At 42.5% G+C, this 22,344-nt stretch overlaps 1 protein-coding gene across 1 annotated transcript in view; it reads right to left on the reverse strand.

The window, feature by feature from the left end:
• The window catches only part of PGM2 (phosphoglucomutase 2), a 31,863-nt gene extending 13,072 nt beyond the window's left edge, over nucleotides 1-18,791 (reverse strand). Inside the window, exons 1-8 of the mRNA XM_050947703.1 lie at nucleotides 18,670-18,791; nucleotides 9,740-9,907; nucleotides 3,813-3,919; nucleotides 3,367-3,451; nucleotides 2,831-2,914; nucleotides 1,759-1,952; nucleotides 893-1,082; nucleotides 38-135 (exon numbers count right to left, since the gene is read on the reverse strand). Coding sequence (XP_050803660.1) covers nucleotides 38-135; nucleotides 893-1,082; nucleotides 1,759-1,952; nucleotides 2,831-2,914; nucleotides 3,367-3,451; nucleotides 3,813-3,919; nucleotides 9,740-9,907; nucleotides 18,670-18,723 — 980 coding nt within the window. The 5' untranslated portion in view covers nucleotides 18,724-18,791. The remainder of the gene's footprint in view (nucleotides 1-37; nucleotides 136-892; nucleotides 1,083-1,758; nucleotides 1,953-2,830; nucleotides 2,915-3,366; nucleotides 3,452-3,812; nucleotides 3,920-9,739; nucleotides 9,908-18,669) is intronic.
• Nucleotides 18,792-22,344: the final 3,553 nt, after the last annotated feature.

Below are 22,344 nucleotides of genomic sequence, written 5' to 3' on the forward strand. Positions count from 1 at the left end.
GCTGTGGTTGAACTACAGCATATTTTTATTACTGTACCTTTCTTGTTTCTCTGCAACAAGAAGTCGATCAGCATCTGGGTCATTTGCTAAAATAATTCCAGCCCCTTCTTTTTCAGCCAAAGCAAAAGATAACGTCTAGAAAACAATGGTAAAGTGCAACATCAGAGAAGGATCAGTACTTCCAGATAATATTTTCACTTTCTTATAGGTCTGTAACATTCCCATTTTATTTTCATTTGAACCCACAAAACCACAAAGCTATGTTTACAGCAGAAATGCTGTCCTTAATTCATTCAAGGGTACCCTCAGTATTGTAGAGATCTCAGTGGGTAGCAGCAGTACATCAAAATAAGATATGGAGTGTGAAGAATAAATTAAATTACACCTATTTCTACATTTGGGGGCTGATTCAAAGCCCACTGAAGTCAATGGGACTACTCACACAAGTCAAGTTACTCCCATGAATGTTTGCAGATAAGACCTTAGATATCTACATTTGATATCATCTTATTCTATAGTTTAACGGTTAACCGCTGATGGATTCAGGTTGTTAAAAAAATTATTGTAATTGGACATTTTTTAAAGATGGAGGAACATTCTCTGTTTGTTTTTTTAAGGGCCATTTTATTCTCCATACTGATACTGTATATTCTGCTAAAGAAAAAAAATCTTCTAGTAGTTTATCTTGTTATTAGATAGCCAGTTCATTAAAAGCTAAACAGGAACTATGAAAAGACACTGGTTAGCGTTTCAAGAAATAGAACAGAATGGAAACTCAAAATGAAAAACTATTTTATAAAAAAGTTCATACCTAGGTTTACAGTGACAATTTCTGGCTGGTGGAGAGAACACTTTTTAACATAGATTGCAAATATTTAAAAAAAATATTTACCAGTACACCTTTACCCTCTTCAGGATTTGGGTACTTTACTGTTGGAAATTCTGGATCAGGATCCTTCTGTTCAGCAACAGCCAATGGAGGTTTAAAGTCAAATGCCTTAAAGGCTGACTGCACAAATTCATGGCCTACACCATGCACAGAAGTGTGGACGAACTTCAGCTTTGTTTCCTTGTTTATATTCCTGAAATCAAGTAAATTAATGATGATGTTCAATTAATATGGCCACTGTGTGCCACTTAATGCGGTTCAGAAACAACCATGACTCAATACTCTGCAACAGTGTTAAACTATGAAGCCAAAGAAAGACAGTTTGTATTGAAAGGTACCTTTTTACCCCTGTCTCGAGCCCTACATATGACTGTACCAAGACATCAGATAAACTCTACAGAGCCTTATAGAGCACCAGAGGAGGGAAAGAACATGCATGATTGGCTGATAAGATTCAGTATCACAAGTTGAGTAATGGCATTTAGACAGACTTCTACATAGGAGCAGAAACTACACTGAACCACAGTGCTATGTTATTTATCTTTCACTCACCATATGCTTGTGTTATAATTTTTAAATACTTTAGAGGCACATACAACTAAGAACTAAAACCACTTATCCTCCTAAGTAGATACATAATGCTTTTTTGTAATATTACAGCATCATTTTTCATACATTCCTGGCTTTCTAGTATATTGAGTTTAGCAGTTGCTAGCCTAAGGGTAAAGTTAATATAAGTGACAGAAATTAAAGTTTTGGTATCCAGCTCCTCCCACTTCCCACCCCCAGTTTTAGTTTTAATCTCTCTTGTTTAAAATCAAGTTAAAAATATAGGTTTGTCACCAAGAGAATGACAATCACCAGCTCACCTGTGAAAGCAGTGCTTTTGTATGTCTTTAAAGTAGTCCTTATTGATAGTGACATAAGGATCATGAAGTAGCAAGCTGCTGTCAATCAGACTGTCATCCCAAGCCTGAGGCCATGGCTCTTGGTTCTCTTCGATAGTTTGAGAGATTCCTTTGTCATGAGGTGAGGTTATCTGTGCACCATTTTCCCAATAAACCTAAATGGTACACAGGACACACACGGGTTATTTTCAAACATGAATACCTTTACTGATTTTAGTTGGCTAAATCCTGGCACAACTCATGGCTGATTCCAGTAAATACAGCTAAAACAATACAGTAACAAACTTGGGATATAGATTTCCCTAAGCTTTGTTTTTCTGAGGATGTACTACCCTATATTTAAATCTCCCACAGAAAATAAGTAGACCACCATCAGGCTCATCTCATTTAGAGTAAAACCAAATTTCAGGCCATTTGCTAGGCAGGTAGTTAATACTTGTCCACAGAACACTGTATCAACCTACATAGTTTCCTCCAATTTTATATATAACCACTATGCATGAGACAAAGGGAAAAAAAGGGGGGGGGTATTTTTTTTGGTACTAAAAAGACTTTTTGACTGTTTTTACAGTTAAAAATACTTTTAGTCACCCACAACGCCTGCTTCTCTTGGTCTTCAAACTACTTCCACACATGCGACAAATCATTAATTTAAGTCATGTTACTATAAAATTCTTAAAACTTTCAAAGGTCTGAACATATTTGAAAAAGCAGCAAGATTGAAAATAATAAATATATATATATATAATATTTTAGAACACTGAAGTAACTCATTCTGGAGGAATGAACACAGGATGAATGACAAAGATCTGAGTTCTAATCTTGCCTCTGCCCCTAACTTGCTCTATAGCCCTGGGCCAGCCACTGTCTCATCTGTAAAATGGGGATGATACTACTTACCTTCCTCCTTCCTATGGCTACTATGAAGATTAAGGACTGGATAGCTTTTTCAACATACAGAGTGCTATTATAAATGCTATTATTAAATAGTCAGGTTTGAAAACAGTGCAAGATTTAAGTTATATAGGAATACCTTGTAACCATTATCTTGTTTTGGGTTATGGGAAGCAGTAATCATAATTCCAGCAGAAAGTTTCAGATGAGTTATTGTGTAGGGCTGTAAAACAATAGTATCAAGAGTTATCCTGGAGTTTCCATCTTGCCAAATTCTGGGAATGAAGCCATTGCTACAACCATTCAATCATGATTTCAAGTCTAGAAAATATCAGTATTCTCTTTATTGATTGTGAGCCATTTCATCTAGTGGCTTGACTGGTTAATTGCAGGCATATTCAGTACCACACATGTCCAATAAAAGTGTAAGGTCAAACAAAGAATATTTGATTTTCCAAAGTCTAAATCTGGACTGAATATACCAAAATAATGAAAGCAAAGAAATAATGTATATGAAAAATGTTAGCCTCGCAGCTAGGATCTTAAATAAGCCTGAGAGTAGCAAACCAACGAGCTGATAGATCAGTTTGGTTTTTTCTAAAAAAAGATTATAATAGTTTTTTGTACGTGACAGTACCCCATTATGTTGTATGAAAAAATTATAGACAACCATACCACAAAAGGTGTTGGTGTTATATTGGAGAAAAGGTACACTGGAATTCCCTGACTGATGAAAGTTGTTGCAGCAAGCCTTGCAAACCTAAATGACAATAAAAGTTTATTTGGAAATACATTCATGAGATTCTCACTAGCCAGTTAAATAAAATTCACAAGGAGCATATAGATTTGATTCTGGTATAATTCATTTGTCCCTTATTCTCGTTACAAACATGGTCCAAATTTGCAGTACAGACTGGATTTTACCTGTGTTTCATACCAAAATGCAAAAGAAGAGCAAAGCTATAATACTTATCTTCAGATGTACAGTGTATACACTTTTACATTCAAACTGCACACACATCTAACTGCTCCAAAGAAAATGCTATTGAAGCAGTGACCAAATTAGAATAGATTCCACATAACATGCAAAGAAAATCATTTCTACATATTACTAAGAGTACCTCTTGCTGCTACTTCCACTTGAAGGATGGGCGCGAGCATCAAAACCAATGACTACTCCTCTTTTCTTTAGGTCACTGAAGTTCTTTTCAAGGTACCTGCAAAATCCCTAAAGACAAAAAACTCAGAACTCAATCTTAGTATTTTTAAATGTGGCTGCAATAAATTTTAAAATCTTAAAAAAAAAAAAGGCAAGTAAAGTACTCTAAATTGGTTTAGGGTACAATTTTCCGGGAGCAAGAAATACGGATTGAAAACCAAGAAAATGCCGAGTCTTCAAACAAAAAACTACCATTGATGGGTTTTATAACGTGAATAATTCCAAATGAAAAATTTAAATCCAGGTAGATTAGATAAAAATGATTATTCTGGATTACAGTACTTCAAAAATGATTAATTCAGATGCTCTTTTCCCCTGCTTCTGGCCTGAAAAAGTAATAACTACTAGTCAATACATTCTATTTTTAATCTCAAAAACAACAAAATGAAGCCTGTTTAGGACAAAGTAAATAAGTGACACAGGATATACCCTTACTTTTATTCAGCATCTCCATGTACAGCAAATCTACTCTAGAATGTATGTAGTATTAGAACTTTTATGCAAATTGAGGGTTACTCAGATTTACTAAATTGGCTTAATTTGTGATTTCCTAGATTTTTAATGATTGAGACAGTAGGAAAAGAAATTGAGCTCCTTTAGCTAAGCTAACAATTTTGTACATAAATCAGGGTTGTCAAGTGATTAAAAAAAAATCAAAATTAACCATGCTGCTAAACAATAAAATCATTTATTTAACTATTTTTGGATGTTTTCTACAGTTTCAAATATATTGATTTCAATTACAACACAGAATACAAAAAGTGTATAGTGCTCACTTTATATTTATTTTTGATTACAAATACTTGCACTGTAAAAAAGGAACAAAAGAAATAGTATTCCAATTCATCTAATACAAATACTGTAGTGCAATCTCTATCATGAAAGTTGAACTTACATTTGTAGAATTATGTACAAAAAATAATTGCACTCAAAAATAATTTCAATTTAGTTTCAATTTAAAACTTGAGGGCCTACAAGTCCACTCAGTGCTACTTCTTTTTCAGTCAATCACTCAGACAAACAAGTTTGTTTACATTTGCAGGAGATAATGCAGTTTGCTTCTTATTTAAAAAATGTTACCTGAAAGTGAGAACAGGCATTGGCATGGCACTGTTGTGGCTGGCATTGCAAAATATTTACACACCAGATGCGCTAAAGATTCATATGTCCCTTCATCTTCAACCACCATTCCAGAGGACATGCATTCATGCTGATGACGGGTTCTGCTCAATAACGATTCAAAGGAGTGTGGACCAATACACGTTCACTTTCATCATCTGAATAAGATACCACCAGCAGAAGGTTGATTTTGTTTTTTGGTGGTTCAGGTCCTGTAGTTTCCACACCTGAGCATTGCTCTTTTAACATTTCTGAAAGCATGCTCAGCAACTTGTCCCTATGAGATTTTGGAAGGCACTTCAGATTCTTAAACATTGAAAAAGATAACTGTAGTTATCTTTAGAAATCTCACATTGGTACCTTCTTTGCGTTTTGTCAAATCTACAGTGAAAGTGTTCTTAAAACGAACAACATGTTCTGGGTCATCATTCAAGACTGCTGTAACATGAAATATATGGCAGAATGCGGGTAAAACACAGAGCAGGAGACATACAATTCTCCCCCAAGGAGTTGAGTCATAAATTTAATTAATGCATTTTTTTTTAAAAACGTCCTCTGGAATGGTGGCCGAAGCATGAAGGAGCATATCCTGCAAGTCACCAGGGCCTGATGAAATGCATCCTAGAATACTCAAGGAGTTAATAGAGGAGGTATCTGAGCCTTTAGCTATTATCTTTGGGAAATCATGGGAGACGGGGGAGATTCCAAAAGACTGGAAAAGGGCAAATATAGTGCCTATCTATAAAAAGGGAAATAAAAACAACCCAGGAAACTATAGACCAGTTAGTTTAACTTCTGTGCCAGGGAAGATAATGGAGCAAGTGATTAAAGAAATCATCTGCAAACACTTGGAAGGTGGTAAGGTGATAGGGAATAGCCAGCATGGATTTGTAAAGAACAAATCGTGTCAAACTAATCTGATAGCATTCTTTGATAGGATAACAAGCCTTGTGGATAAGGGAGAAGCGGTGGATGTGATATACCTAGACTTTAGCAAGGCATTTGATACGGTCTTGCATGATATTCTTATAGATAAACTAGGAAAGTACAATTTAGATGGGGCTACTATAAGGTGGGTGCATAACTGGCCGGATAACCGTACTCAGAGAGTAGTTATTAATGGCTCCCAATCCTGCTGGAAAGGTATAACAAGTGGGATTCCGCAGGGGTGTATTTTGGGACCAGCTCCGTTCAATATCTTCATCAACGATTTAGATGTTGGCATAGAAAGTACGCTTATTACGTTTGCAGACGACACCAAACTGGGAGGGATTGCAACTGCTTTGGAGGACAGGGTCAAAATTCAAAATGATCTGGACAAATTAGAGAAATGGTCTGAGGTAAACAGGATGAAGTTCAATAAAGATAAATGCAAAGTGCTCCACCTACGAAGGAACAATCAGTTTCACACATACAGAATGGGAAGAGACTGTCTAGGAAGGAGTATGGCAGAAAGAGATCTAGGGGTCATAGTGGACCACAAGCTAAATATGAGTCAACAGTGTGATACTGTTGCAAAAAAAGCAAACGTGATTCTGGGATGCATTAACAGGTGTGTTGTAAACAAGACACGAGAAGTCATTCTTCCGCTTTACTCTGCGCTGGTTAGGCCTCAACTGGAGTGTTGTGTCCAGTTCTGGGCACTGCATTTCAAGAAAGATGTGGAGAAATTGGTGAGGGTCCAGAGAAGAGCAACAAGAATGATTAAAGGTCTTGAGAACATGACCTATGAAGGAAGGCTGAAACAATTGGGTTTGTTTAGTTTGGAAAAGAGAAGACTGAGAGGGGACATGATAGCAGTTTTCAGGTGTCTAAAAGGGTGTCATCAGGAGAAGGGAGAAAACTTGTTCACCTTAGCCTCCAATGATAGAACAAGAAGCAATAGGCTTAAACTGCAGCAAGGGAGATTTAGGTTGGACATTAGGAAAAAGTTCCTAACTGTCAGGGTAGTTAAACTCTGGAATAGATTGCCTAGGGAAGTTGTGGAATCTCCATCTCTGGAGATATTTAAGAGTAGGTTAGATAAATGTCTATTAGGGATGGTCTAGACAGTATTTGGTCCTGCCGCGAGGGCAGGGGACTGGACTCGATGACCTCTCGAGGTCCCTTCCAGTCCTAGAGTCTATGGGTCTATATGAATCTTTAGCACATCTGGAACATAAATACCTTGCAACGCCAGCTACAAAAGTGACATGCAAACGCCTGTTCTCACTTTCAGCTGACATTGTAAATAAGAAGTGGGCACCATTATCTCCGGTAAATGTAAATGAGCTTGTCTGTCTTAGTGCTTGGCTTGTAGGCTCTAAAGTTTTACATTGTTTTTGAGTGCAGTCATGTAATCAAAAAAAAAAAAAAAAAATCTACAGTTGTAAGTTGCACTTCCATGATAAAGAGATTGCTCTACAGTACTTAGATGAACTGAAAATTACTAGAATTTAGCAGGTGGAGCCGAAGTTACATGGCCCAATGCGAGTGGTGGGCTCCTGCGCTGGTCTGGGCATGGGGGAGCAGCCCCTTTCTGGTCTCCTTTTCTTCTGGGGCACTGGGGACTGAGAATGGTGCCACCCACTGCCCTATGTGGGACACCTATGTGGGGAACCCTGCTGGTGCCAAGGGTTTCTGGCAGAGTCCTTCCTCAGCGCTGACTCATGCCTCATTGGTGCTGGCGCATTGCACACCGATGCTGAGGTGCTCTGACGGCTCCGCCAAGCCAGGGTCAGAGTGAGGATGTAGAGCTGCCTCCATCAGAAGAATCATGAGGCACTGATCCACCTTCTTCTAAGTCCTCAGATAAAATCCCTTGCAGATCTTGCAGCATTCCTTCTGGTGACTCTCCCCCAAACACTTCAAGCAGGAAGCATGGGGGTCACTTCTTGGCATACTCGCCACACGCTGCGCTGGGTTTAAACCCCAGGGATCAAGGCATGCCCTAGTACCAGAGTAAAAGGAGGTAATAAAGGGAGAGGGTGTGATGTTATCTAATGAAAACATGACTATGCAAAGTATTCTTGCTACAGCTGTTATATAATTGTAACAAATCTTATATACAGTGTGACACATTGCCAGAAAGGGCTAAGCAGCTTGCAGGTTGATTGACTCTCAGTCAACCATTAGGGACATATTAGAAAAGTTTGTGTATGTTAATTAAGGCCATTCTATGGTAGATGGGGTAGACCTTTGAAATGCAAACCTATACTGTTAGAAATTAGAGGTAATGCTAATTGTATGTGTGTACTCATATCCTGTTTAATGCTAGCCATGTAAACAGACAGTTCCTGTCTGTCATTATAGCTATTGATTCAGAGATCAAAAGGGAATGTTAACATTTAGATGAATCTTGGGTGCAGTCATGTTATTGTCCGTATGTCTCTTCAAAATTTGTGATAAGATAATTTATCCATTAAGTAGTTTATGTTAATCCATGTAGTTAATTACCAGTGAGGTTCAGGAAACAGAAGGTTACATTAGAAGCCTATTGTTCACCCAGGACTGTATGGTCAAGTGGCTGCTAGAAAACTGTATAAAAGACCCTTGGGCCCTGATCCTGTCATCTCAGATCTGCTTGAAGCTTCAATGCAGGGGAAGCTTAAGCCACAAGATTGAGATCCCAGCTCTGACTGGACCACCCTGAATATAATTTGGACTATAACCTATGGACCAATTCTGAAAGAACTCTTTGCAACTACAAAGCTCACCATCTCTGCTGTGAATCCAAACCTCATGAATTATACTCATGCCTGTATGTATACTGATCTTTTAACCAACACAAGCTCTCTTCTTTTTTAATAAATTTTAGTTTAGTTAATAAGAATTGGCTGTAAGTGTGTATTTGGGTAAGATCTGAAGTATTCATTAACCTGGGGGGTAATGTGTCTGATTCTTTGGGATTAGTAGAACTTTTTTTATACAATGAACAAGATTTTCAGTAATCCTCATCATATTTGACTTGGGCATCTGGGTGGAGGCCTGAGGCTGGGTTACTTTAAAGGGAACTGTGCTGTTGGCTTCAGGGGAACGAGTGAGGTATTACAGAAGCTGTTTTGTGCTGGCTTGGTAAATCTCAATATTGGAATATCCACCAGCTTTGGGGATTGCCTGCCCATTCTTTGCAGTTCACCCTGAGTGACGTAAGTTGGCTCCCCTGGGACTCCGGTCACAGGGGATTACCTGCTAACTGAAACTTAATCTAACACTGTAATGTACTACTATAAACCTATCTATCTAACTAACTATTTACAGGACAAAAGTTTAAACTATTAGAGAAGTTGCACTTGTAAAGCAAGAAGTAACGAGTGTTCCAGCTAATCATTACAGGTGGTAAGAAGGAACTGAAGTGGTGACAGATCAGCAGGGCCCTATATTCAATGCCATGAAGGCATGACCTCAGGGAGCGCCCAGACTGACCCAATGGGTACTGCTAGGGGGAAAACCTTGTGGCTGCCGCACATGCACACCTAATTGGAATGGACATGAGCAATCACTCGAAGAACTAGAATTTCAATAGATGTTAGTGCGTTTTCTGAAGTGGTCAACATTGACTTAACTCTGCTCCCACTGAAAACCATCCTTGAGGTTTTGGACAGTGGTTAAGCTCAATTTCATTTCCATATTTCATCTGGTTACTTTTTTATTAAAAATATTCATTTCTACTGAATGCAGAAGAAAAGCCTTCAGTTAAGTAATATCAGAAAAACAAAGTGAACCTGGTACCTGAGTTGTCTGGATAACAGTCAAGTCATTCATCCGAGAAATTCCTGCCCCCATGGCTGCTCTGAGTCCTGCTGTCCCAAACTCCATCCGTGAACCAAAACATTTTTGTAGTTCTCCTGCATTTTCTTCAGCAACCAGTTGCTTCACTATTTCTGAGGTTTTAATATTCTGTAGAAAGATAAAATTACAATATATTGCTATTCTGAAAAAGATTGTTATAACTTTAGTCTCAAACTGTAACATTCCTTATCATTTCTTCCACTGAACTGGTTCTCAGACTAGACTTGGTGTACCACATCTAAAACTCCAAAGTATTTGTCATAACACCTTCATAATTTTAATCAGTGTTGTCTACTGAAGTGCAACAAATGTTAAATTTTAAACTAGTTAACATCCTATAGAGGATCCTAAATCCTACTGAGGATTGCTGAGTGCAAAGCTCACCACAAAGTTGTAAAGTATATAAACAGCTACAGCATTGTTTTTAAATATAAAACCACCACAAGCTCTCCCCACAAAGTAACAGAATTACATATTAAAAAAATACTTTATTTCATAATTGGAAAATAAAAGACAGAAAATGCACTTTGTGTATATCATGTATTGAAAAAGTATCCTAGGGGCCTATCTGCAAACTAGGACTCATGGGAGTAATTCCATCAAAATCAATGCAACCATTTTCATGCATAACAGTTCACAAGATCAGGACCTTATTTTGTTATAAGTGGGATAGTGATATGCAGTGTATCAGTGATCAGAAGTGAACTTCACTTTTGATTTTGTAACTTTTTATTGGTATTAAAGCAAGCCCCTTGGAACCCAAGTACCTGAGTGGTGTTTTCTTGGATCACAGTAAGCGTACGAGGGTTATAGCGATTCAAATTGGGTTTGCTCAACAACAAATATTCTTGGAGCTCATTGTGTGAAAAACAGTTGCAGACTGGCTCATTCCCCTTTCTCAATCATCACAGTGACCAAACAGCATGTTAATCAAGAACATCTGCAACTTCAAAGAAGATAGTTGATAAAAATTAATGTTTGTTTAATTTAAGTACATTTTTCAATTTGAAAAAACTACTTAAAATTAAATTTGAAATTATGACAGATCTCATAAAAGTCACTGGCTAAACACGCAGAATGAGAGTTTGTTGAAGTGCTAAACCAGCTTTTGACAGCAGTAGCTTCTTCTGCAGATGCAGAGAGAATACCTACTGTCTTGATCACTGTGGATACCACCACCACTCAGCGTGTCACTCAGGCCCACAGCCTATGCGTTATCGTCACTTCAGATCTTTCAATGTCCTCACATCTCTGTTATATCTTAATCCTGCCAAAATTTTCTGTATAACCTTTCTAAGATATGACCTTTCTTATCCATTCATCCTCATCCAAGCTCCCATCATCTTGCATCTCAATTAATACAACATCCTTCTCTCTGGCCTTGACAAATGCAATCTTGCCCCACTTGTATCCTCTCAGAATGCTTCTGCAAACATCACTTTCCATGCCCATTGCTTTGACCATGTCACTCCTCTGTTTGCATCCCTCCACTGGCTCCCTCTTCATTATCACATCCAACATAAGGTACTGATACCAGTCAGCTCTGTGTTCTTAGGGAATGAGGGCGCAGTATCCAGCCTCCCTGACTCATGAAGGACACCCACCTACCCACTCCTAGCCTCTGATCAGAAGATTTGCAGAAAGCAATAGAAAGGCGGTGGGAGATACCACCTAAACCCCTCCCGACAAGGGTGACAGGATTAAGGCAACTCCTGTAGCCTCATCTGCATCAAACATGAACCGGGGGCATCTCTATTAGGATACACAATGGAGAACAGAGATTACCATACTGAACTCTGGGACCAGAAAAGCAGGGAAGCACTGCATCATGGGGGATCTCTGCGGCAGATGTTAATGAACCTATGCCTGCACACACCCAGCTCAGCAGTTATCAGACCAATTCTAGTAATGAATCCTTGACTGATATCCAAAATACTGAAGCAGCCTAATTGCACTGTGAGCTCCCTGGAAGGAACACCACCCATAGCTAGAAGTGATCAGCTCCTATTGTCTAGCCCAAGGGCGGCCAACCTGTGGCTCCAGAGTCACATGCGGTTCTTTAGAAGTTAATATGCAGCTCCTGGTATAGGCACCAACTCCGGGGCTGGAGCTACAGGCGACAACTTTCTAATGTGCTGAGGGGAGCTCACTGCTCAACCCCTGACTCTGCCCCCACTCCACCCCTTTCTGCCCCCTTCCCTGAGCATGCTATGCCCTCACTCCTCCCCCTCCAAGCCATCTGCACACCACAAAACAGCTGATCAGGAGGTGCGCGGAGGGATGAGGAGTCGCCGATCCGTGGGCAGGAGGCGCTGGCGGGGTGGGGGGGAGCTGACTAAGGGCTGCTGATGTGGCTCTTTGACAATGTACACTGGTAAATTCTGGCTCCTTCTCAGGCTCAGGGTGGCCACCCCTGGTCTAGCCTAAAGAAACCCCTTCAGTCATCAGTCTACCCATAAACAAATCTAGTGTTCTCCCTTGAACCATTGTTGTTTTCCTACAAAAAAACCCTGTCCACACTTAAGTGTTCTGATGCATGGATCGAAACTTTGCATCAGTTCCACTGGGACTTCATCTTCCCCTGACTGATCATGCTGGGGGCTCTGCCCATCTTCAGCACTCAGGATCCTGACCTACCACTATCACCCCAACCAGTTCAAGCTTCATGGAGTGGTGAGACCCCAGCTCTCTCGCTCTCTCTGTGTTTTCTTTTCTATCTCAGGTATAACTTTTTAACTCTGACTTTGATGAGGTATAGTTTTCTATATATGACTTTTGTAATCTTTTACAATGTAACTTATGTTTGTTTAGGCTCTCCTTGTGTGGTTATCACTATTATTCAATAAATAAAACTTTTATGGTTAAGCTGGTTGCTTCCCTCCCTCTCTGAACTTTAATCTTCTGTGGTTTTGATTTCCCCATTTACTTTGCAGCAACACTTCTCTTACCTAAGATAAAGATTCCTGTAGTGCCCAAAAATACTGTGCGGTTTGCTCATCAAGTGGGTTACTACCAGAACAATTGTAATCTGAAAGTGGGGATAGTGATGTGCTGAACCTGTGACATACGAGGGTGGCAGCTCAGAAGCACTGCTTGACCCAGAGTACTGAGTCCAGGGATATACAAGGATGGCAGCCTGGAAGTGCTGTTCGACCCAGCCTACTTAGGCTTACTCTCTTCTGGTGCGGTATCTGCAGCATATAAGGATAGCAACTTGGAAGTGCTGCTTGGCATGGCCTATTGAGCCATGGGGAATATAAGGATGTCAGCTTGGAGATACTGCTACATTCAGTACACTGAGTCCAGGGACATATAAGGGGTCATCTTGAGAGTACTGATTGACCAGTCCACTCAGACTTGCTCTGAGTATGTGTGTGAGAGACGCACATTCATCTGATTCTGGGGCTTGAGGAGCCCAGCCCTGGGGAACCTAGGTCCCGCAGGATCACTCCATTGGGAGGGGACTTGCGGAAGGAAGAAGTAGAGCTCCATATGAACACACAAGTGACACAAGCAGTACATTGATAGAATTACAGAACCCCCCAACCCAGAAGAGTAACCCTAATAAATGAGCATACCCCAAAGTAATGGGCAAATCTGGTAACAGTACTTGTATTCACTTCCAAGGCCCTACAGTCAATACCTACCTATCACCCGTCATTCAGTATCAACCTACTCGTTAAAATTTTCCCACAAGCACCTCCATGCTTTCCACCATATTTGGGAGGCGCTCTCCATAAACCACCTATTACTTGATTACAGTCAAATATTCAAGCAAAGAATCCCCTGATGTAGGCACTGGCCTATCTTTTTGATTGTTCCATGGTGCCATTTGTTAGCTAGCCTATTTAAACGTCCTAATCACTCACTTTACTACATGCTAATGTCACCTGTTGGGAAAACAAAATTAACTGATTGGCTAGACTCTCTTAGAACAAACTTTTACATACATCTTTATTTGTATAACAGGTCATTGATGCACAGATAAAGCAAAAGATAAGACAGATGTTTGAAAAGTTGGCCTGTTCCCTAGCTAGTCATTTTTAAATGACTTTCTTTTTCAGTTGCTCTGTGTTTTATTTGTTTAATTTTGGTTTTCTTCTTCTGTAACTGTTCAGTCTTGTCTAGTTGGCAGCCAGTATCAAGCAGAGTGCCCAGGGATTGGTCCTGGGGCCAGTTTCATTCAACATCTTTATCAATTATCTGGATGATGGGATTAATTGCACCCTCAGCAAGTTTGCAGACAACACTAAGCTGTGGGGGAGAAGTAGATAAGCTGGAGGGCAGGGATAGGGTCCAGAGTCACCTAGACAAATTGGAGGATTGGGCGAAAAGAAATCCAATGAGGTTCAACAAGGATAAGTGCAGAGTCCTGCACTTAGGAAGGAAGAATCCTAAGCACCGCTACACGCTGGAGACTGACTAGCTAAGCAGCAGTTCTGCAGAAAAGGACCTAGGGATTAGAGTGGATGAGAGTCAGCAGCATTCCCTCATTGCCAAGAAGGCCAACGGCATATCGGGCTATATTAGTAGGAGCATTGCCAGCAGATCGATGGAAGTGATTATTCCCCTCTACTCAGCATGTGAGGCCACACCTGGAGTACTGCGCCCAGTTTTGGGCCCCCTGCTACAGAAGGGACGTGGACAAATTGGAGAGAGTCCAGAGGAGGGCAACGAAAATTATTAGGGGGCTGGGGAACACAATTTACAAGGAGAGGCTGAGGGAACCGGGGTTATTTAGTCTGCAGAAGAGAGGAGTGAAGGGGGATTTGATAGCAGCCTTCAACTACCTGAAGGGGGGTTTCAAAGAGGATGGAGCTAGGCTCTTCTCAGTGGTGGCAGATGACAGAACAAGAAGCAATGGTCTCAAGTTGCAGTGAGAGAGGTCTAGGTTGGATATTAAGAAACACTTTCACTAGGAGGGTGGTGAAGTACTGGAACGGGTTACCTAGGGAGGTGGTGGATCTCCATCTTAGAAGTTTTTAAGGCCCGGCTTGACAAAGCCTTAGGCGGGATGATTTAGCTGGTTTTGGTCCTGCTTTGAGCATGGGATTTGACTAGATGACCTTCTGAGGTCTCTTCCAACCCTAATATTCTATGAATAATGTTCTCTTTTAAATGCCAACCTAACATTGCTAAAAAAAATAATTATAGTTTCTTTTTTGAGGTCCTCATTACGTTGTACTTGGAGTTATTTTAATATAGAAAATGCTATTAACTTTTTTTTTGGTAATTAAGACTAAGTACCTAAGGCTAAGCCTACTGGAGACAACAAAGTCTTGCTCTTCTTTGCTAATGTTATAATGAATTAGTGCTTTAAAATATTTGGCCATTTTTGACATTTGACCAATGTTTGACAAATTATTTTTGGATTGGTCAAATGTCCAATTCTACTTCAATTTACTAACTACACATAATATATACTTTCTTTAATAAATCAGTTAGTTTTAAATGCTACACCTGTTTCGATAAAACAAAAAAGCTTATGCATCCAGTATATTCCAGGTAGGTTTAGTTAACTAATACAAACAACTTTAAAATGCTGTTTTTGCACATGCTAAATTGAATTCCAATTTCCATTAGAAGATCTTGATACAAATTACAAGTGAAAAATTAGTCTAGTAATTAAGAAGTGTATGATTTCCCCATTTTTAACATAATAAAAATGTAAAAAATAATCTGTTTTAAGAAAAATAATAGCACCGTGAGTAATGATATGTTCTGTCCTCACTGCCAAAAAGTACCAAGTTTAAAGTAAAGACTACATTTACTTGCAAATCAACATGATTTAATGGCTACCAGCTAATTAGAAATAACCTGTCTTTAGGAAAATACCTAAAAAGTAGAAATGAAAACCACAATTAAAATCAATGATTTCAACAATTTTTCCTGCTTGCTGATTTAGATCATGATTAAAATTGGTGATTTAAATTGCTTGAGTTAAGTCAATCCACTTTAGAACAGTGGGGCTGAGAGATGTGCTGGCCACCCTTCCTGCAGCCCCCATTGGCCTGGAGCGGCACACTGCGGCCAGTGGAAGCCGCAATCAGATGCACCTGCAGATGCAGCAGGTAAACAAACTGGCCCAGCCTGCCGGGGCTTTCCCTGAAAAAGCAGTGGACTGGCTTTGAGAACCACTGCCTTAGAAGACATTATTAATTATGACCAAATTACATACAACTACCAGATGAAAAATACTGTATGGGGGTCTGAGTTACATTTTCAAGAGTCTTATTTATTTATAAAGCTCCCCTGCAATGCAAAAGGATGCACCCCTGCATTCACATCCTACATACTACAATAATATTTGTACAAAGTATGTCTTGTGAGCTATAATTTGAAACCTAACGACTCACTAGTCAGTAATATTATGGTGAAATGTATGTAGCAACATTATGTGTAAAGTTATGAAATCCCCTGTATGATGTTAAAGGCACATATTCAAACTCACATAGCCCCGATTAAGTAAAACTGGTTAAGGAGGCCTGTCAAACAAAATAATGCATGTTTACCTCAATTTGCATATAAGCTGTAAAAAGAGTCCTAAGACAGCAAGCGGGGGAAGAAAGAAAAATTGACATTTCAGCATAAATAGGTGAAAAGAAACACTATGAAGCCTCCTTCTTCCACCAGACTTCATGTCTACTTGCTCTCAGCTAGAAAGAACTTTAGTGAGACATCACACTCAGGAAAATGCTTTTGAAAGGGAGACTAGACTATAAAAGTGAGGGGCAAAAAAGCCCCATGTTCTTGTCCATCTCTCTACCTAAGACCACTAGAGAAACCACAACTGGTCTTTGGGGACAGATTCTGGCCTGAGAGTTTGGTCAGCAATGTTACTGGAAATGTGGTAAGGAACTTCACTTTGAACCATGTCTAGTTCAAGTTTAGAAAGCATTTTCTCTTTATTTTTCTTGTAACCATTTCTGATGTTAAAGCCTCATTTCCTGTATTCAATCTCTCTCTTTTTAGTTTTGTTCTTTAATTAAAATTAATCCAGTGCTGTGAACTGTTTGTGTAACTCAACTGAAGGCAACAAGCTCTTATGTACTGATCCCCTTAGAGGGGCAAACGACCTATTGAAGGGGTTCCCAACACGGTGTCCGCGGGCGCCATGCGTCTAAGTGTGCCCGCGTACTGGCTGGCGGATGACCATCTGCCGAAATGCCACCGACAAGCAGTGTCATCCAGAGGCGTTGCCGTCGAAATGCTGCCGATTTTCGGCGACGACACCTCTGGATGACGCTGCTTGTTGGCAGTATTTCAGCAGCAACGCCTACTTACGTTGCCGTTTGTTGGCAGCATTTCAGCAGACGCTCGTCCACCGCCACAGTCCTCTGTGGCTCGTCGTCTGGCATCTGCCAGACGAAAAAGGTTGGGGACCACTGACCTAGTGTATCTTGACTGTCCAGGAGAGAACTGGACACTGCAGAACACACATTTTCTGGGGGGGAACTCAGGACTTGTGGCATGTTGGGGTCACCTGCAAATAGTAACCAAGACTTCTGGAAGCTACTGGGGTCAATGCTGCTGGACCAGGGCTGTGCCTTTACACAGACACTCAGGGTGCAACCTGCATACTGGCAGGCTAATAATGAGTGACCCAAGCTGGAAGCTACAACAACAAAGCATTGAGAGGCACCGCAGGTAGCAGGGCAGGGGTGACACAGACACTCTGCTTGTCTGTGTCACCCCTGTAATGTCATAGGGACCCTGTAATGTCATAGGGACAAAACAGGAAAATTAAAATACAATATTGTTGAAAACAAACTAAATGTAAGCGCCAAATAGGACATTCAAAAGCCAAATAAAGTGTCATCATTAAGAAGAGGCTACTAATAATTAAAATCAACTGTGAAAAAAATAGTAGAGATTATGATAGAAGACAGGAAGTGGGACCTAATGGACAGAATATTGGGCACGGACTCTGGAGATCTCGGTTTTAGGCCCAGCTCTACACTACACTGGTTTGCTGTGTAGCCTTAGGCACATCACATCTCTGTGCCTCACTTTCCTCTTCTGTAACACGTACAGAACGCCAGGAACTTTTCAACACAACCCCAATTCCTCAAAATCAAAACCAAACCTTTTGCTTAAATGAACTATTTTGATTAATTTTCTTCTGAGGTTCGGAATAGAATTATTGGTCAAAACCAGAGAGAAAAAGAGAGTCGGCATTCACCTGGGATGTGGGAAACCAAAGTTCTAGTTCCTGCTCTCAATCAAGCCTGATTTTTATATTTAGCCACCAGCCCTGTTGAGGGGCGGACCCTCTCCCTCCAGAACAGTGGGGTGTCTGGAGGTCCCTTCTAGTCCTACATTTCTATCATTTCATAATTGTTCTGGAAATGCAATGCTTGTTCTCCAGCCCTAGCGACACGTAACAACACTCCCCTTCTCAAGGGCTCTGGGACCTAGGGCGGGAAGGCATCCAAGAGTATTATTGCTCTGTCAAGGTATTATGCTAATCAACACGTTTAGCCTAAAACTTGCGGCTTAATGGAGCTATTTTCTTCCAGTCTCAGGCCTGATGCGACTCTCGCCCTCTCGCACCTAGCGAGTGTTTGTACCAAGCGGCATGTTTTTCTCCGTCAACTCCACACAAGAAGGCGAAGGAGGCGCTGGGACGCAGCCGCGTCCTGCGCTTTGCGGCCCACACCCCGAGGGCAGGCAGCGAGCGAGCGGCTCAGAGCCGCTGGCCCAGGGGGTGTGCCGGGCCCGGGCACTCTGCCGCCTGTCACGGCAGCCCAGGGAGCCGAGCGCAGGGTGATACCGGGGAGCTCAGTCAGCCACGGTACCGCGACCGGGGCAATGCCGGGTCCAGCGAGGCTGCGGAGCAGGCAGGGACGGCGCGCCGGGCCCCTCCTTACCTTGTCCCAGCGCAGCCACTGAGCAGCCGCCTCGGTCAATCTCGGCGCCGCCATCCTTCCCGGGCCGTTCAGCTCAGCTTCCCGCCCGCCACTGCCCTTCCGGAACGCAGGGGGCGGGGCGGGGAGAGGCTAGAGCAGCAGCAACCGCACCGTTAGCTGTGGAGTAGGCGGGGCGAGGGAGGGTCGCTACCCGGCTCGCTCTGCTGCCTTTACTGAGCACGCGCCAGCTGTATGCGCATGCGCACTAGTGTCGCCTGAAGTTGGTGCTCTGCTGCCCCTCTCTTAGCTCTAATAAATAACAAATTTTCGAGGCCGAAGCGGGGGGTTTCTGTGCAGGGGCCAGACCGTGCCCAGGCGCGGGTGGGACAGATGGAGGGGGCAGGCACCGGCGTACAGGCCGCAGCACTGCAGTGGCTGCTGTGGGGCGGAGGGGGTCACGGCGCTGCCTAGCCCGGAGCTCCTCTCTCTGAGAGGCCTGAGGCCGTGCTCTGCATCGCACCCTGACCCGCCGCCCTACCCACTTCAGCCTCCCTTGGCATTCGGGGTGCGACAGTGTTGCTTTCCCGCTCTCGGAGGTGTAACGTGCCTGCGTCTAGCCTCCTGCCAGCCCGCACATGCGCCTTGTCTGCGGCTTCCAGCGCCGGCCGGGCTCTCCATTCCCTCCGAGCCGCTCTCCATGCTTCCCTCTTGAGGCCTGGTCTACACTACGCATTTATACCAATTTTAGCAGCATTAAACTGGTTTAACGCTGCATCCGTCCACACAACGAGGCCCTTTATATCAATATAAAGGGCTCTTTAAACCGGTGTCTGTACTCCTCCCTGACGAGAGGCGTAGAGCTGAAATCGGTATTACCATATCCGATTAGGGTTAGCGTGGCCGCAAATCGATGGTATTGGCCTCCAGGTGGTATCCCACAGTGCACGACTGTGACCGCTCTGGAAAGCAATCTGAACTCGGATGCACTGGCCAGGTAGACAGGAAAAGCCCTGCGAACTTTTGAATTGCATTTCCTGTTTGCCCAGCATGGAGCTCTGATCAGCATGGATGGCGATGCAGTCCCAAATCCAAAAAGAGCTCCAGCATGGATCATATGGGGGATACTGGATCTGATCACTGTATGAGGAGACAAATCTGTTCTATCACAGCTCCGTTACAGAAGATGAAATGCCAAAGCATTTGAAAAAAATCTCCAGGCTATGATGCAGAGTCCACAGCACAGCGCTGTGTGACAAGTGTAACGGAAAGCCAAAGAATCAAATGGACGCTTATGGAAGAGGGGAGGGGGGACTGAGGACTCCAGCTATCCCACAGTCCCTGCAGTCTCTGAAAAGCATTTGCATTCTTGGCTGAGCTCCCAATGCCTGTAGGGTCAAACACGTTGTCCGGGGTCGTTCAGGGTATATCTCGTCAATTTACTCCCCCTCTCCCCCCCCCCCCGTGAAAGAAAAGGGAAAAAATTGTTGACTTTTTTCAATGTCACCGTATGTCTACTGCATGCTGCTGGTAGACGCGGTGCTGGGGCAATGAACAGCAGCATCCTCTCCCCTCCCTTCCCCAGTGGCAGACGGTACAGTGCAGTAGGACTGGTAACTGTCCTCGTCATCAGCCCGTGAGTGCTCCTGGCTGGCCTCAGGTGAGGTCTGCTGGGGGTGCCTGGGTAAAAATAGGAATGACTCCCGGTTATTCCCGGCAGATGGTACAGTATGGCTGGTAACCATCCTCATCATAGCAACTGGGGGCTGAACTCCATCAGTCCCCCCCCCATGTCTAAAGAAAAGATTCTGTACTGCCTGGACTATCATAGCAGCGGGATGCTGCGCTCCTCTCCACTCCACCATTTAATGTCCTGCCTGGACTATCATAGCAGCTGGAGGCTGCCTCCCCCTCATTTTATCTCACTAAAAAGTCAGTGTTGCTTATTCCTGCATTCTTTATTACTTCATCACAGAAATGGGGGGACCCTGCAATGGTAGCCCAGAAGGGTTGGGGAGGAGGGAAGCAACGGGTGGAGTTGTTGCACGGACACCCCCTAGAATGGCATGCAGCTCATCATTTCTGTGGGATCTGACACGGAGCGGCTGTGCTCGCTGGTTCTCTGATACACTGGTTCTCTTGTACACTTGCCCCATATTCTAGGCAGGACTGACTCTATTTTTAGATACAACATAAAGGAGGAAATGACCTGGGGGGTCATTCCCATTTTTGTCTTTATGCCCCCGGCCGACCTCAGCAAAGGTCAGCCAGGAGCACCCATGACAGCAGGAGACGGTACAGAACAACTGATAACCATCATCTCATCGCCAATTTACAATGGCACAGCAGACGGTACAGAACGACTGGTAACCATCTCTGCTACCTTGCAAAGGCAAATGAATGCTGCTGTGTAGCGCTGCAGTACCGCCTCTGTCAGCAGCATCCAGTACACATACAGTGACAGTGACAAAAGGCAAAACGGGCTCCATGGTTGCCATGCTATGGCGTCTGCCAGGGCAATCCAGGGAAAAAGGGCACAAAATGATTGTCTGCCGTTGCTTTCACAGAGGAAGGAATGAGTGATGACATTTACCCAGAATCACCCGCGACACTGTTTTTGCACCATCATGCATTGGGATCTCAACCCAGAATTCCAATGGGCGGGGGCGACTGCAGGAACTATGGGATAGCTACCCACAATGCAACGCTCCAGAAATCAACACTAGCCTCGGTACATGGGCGAATTATTGTGCTTTGTGTGGCCGCATGCATTCTAATTTATACAATCTGTTTTACAAAACCGGATTATGTAAAATCGGCATAATCCTGTAGCATAGACGTACCCTCTGTTTGTTTATTTAAAAACCAGTATTTTCATGACTCCACCTCAGCGCCCCCATCATTTACCTTGAGTACCATTGTGCACATGGTTGGCATTGTGCTACTTAAGGTAGGATTTTAATAGTAAATAATTCTAGAAAATAGTTTCTACTAGTAGATAATCAATCAAATTTTCTAGTATAATGTTTCCTATGCTCCTATAATGAGTCTGCAATTTGCAATTCAAAAATTCTTTTTTATTTTTGCCTGGAAGTACAAGTCCATTTTTTATTTTATGACCCCAGGACTGTCCAATTTCCTGGTTTACCATCAAAACTTCATCCATATCCTTTGTTTCATCCACATTGAGAACTGCTCTTTGTCAACCATTCTGCTTCTCTCTTTCTAGCAATGTAGGGCTTGTCTATGCTGGAAAGTTTTACCAGTTGTACAGGAGTTATACCAGTAAATAACCTACGTGGACACACATTCTGGTATAAGAGTGCTTTTTGTGATTTAGTTTAAGACTCTTCCAAACCAACCAAGCTAAACTTAAAAAGGCACTCTTATACCTGAACAACTGGCTAGGATGATTCAGTTGGGGTTGGTCCAGCTTTGAGCAGGGGGTTGAATTAGATGACCTCCTGAGGTCTCTTCCAACCCTAATCTGCTATTATTCTATGAACTGTGTCCACACACAGAGTTATGGCAGTATAACTATACCTGTTTAAACTTACATTAGCTTAGGGCTTGGCTACACTCAGGTGGCGACTTTCCCTCTGCCCTGTGGGTGTTCGACCCCCTACCACCACCCTGGCCCTGCACCTGGCCCACCACTTCTGGCCCTTGTGCCGCCCTCACCCTGGCTCCAGTTCACCC

The sequence above is a fragment of the Gopherus flavomarginatus genome, chromosome 3 (assembly GCF_025201925.1).
Source record: "Gopherus flavomarginatus isolate rGopFla2 chromosome 3, rGopFla2.mat.asm, whole genome shotgun sequence".
Lineage (NCBI taxonomy): Eukaryota > Metazoa > Chordata > Testudines > Testudinidae > Gopherus > Gopherus flavomarginatus.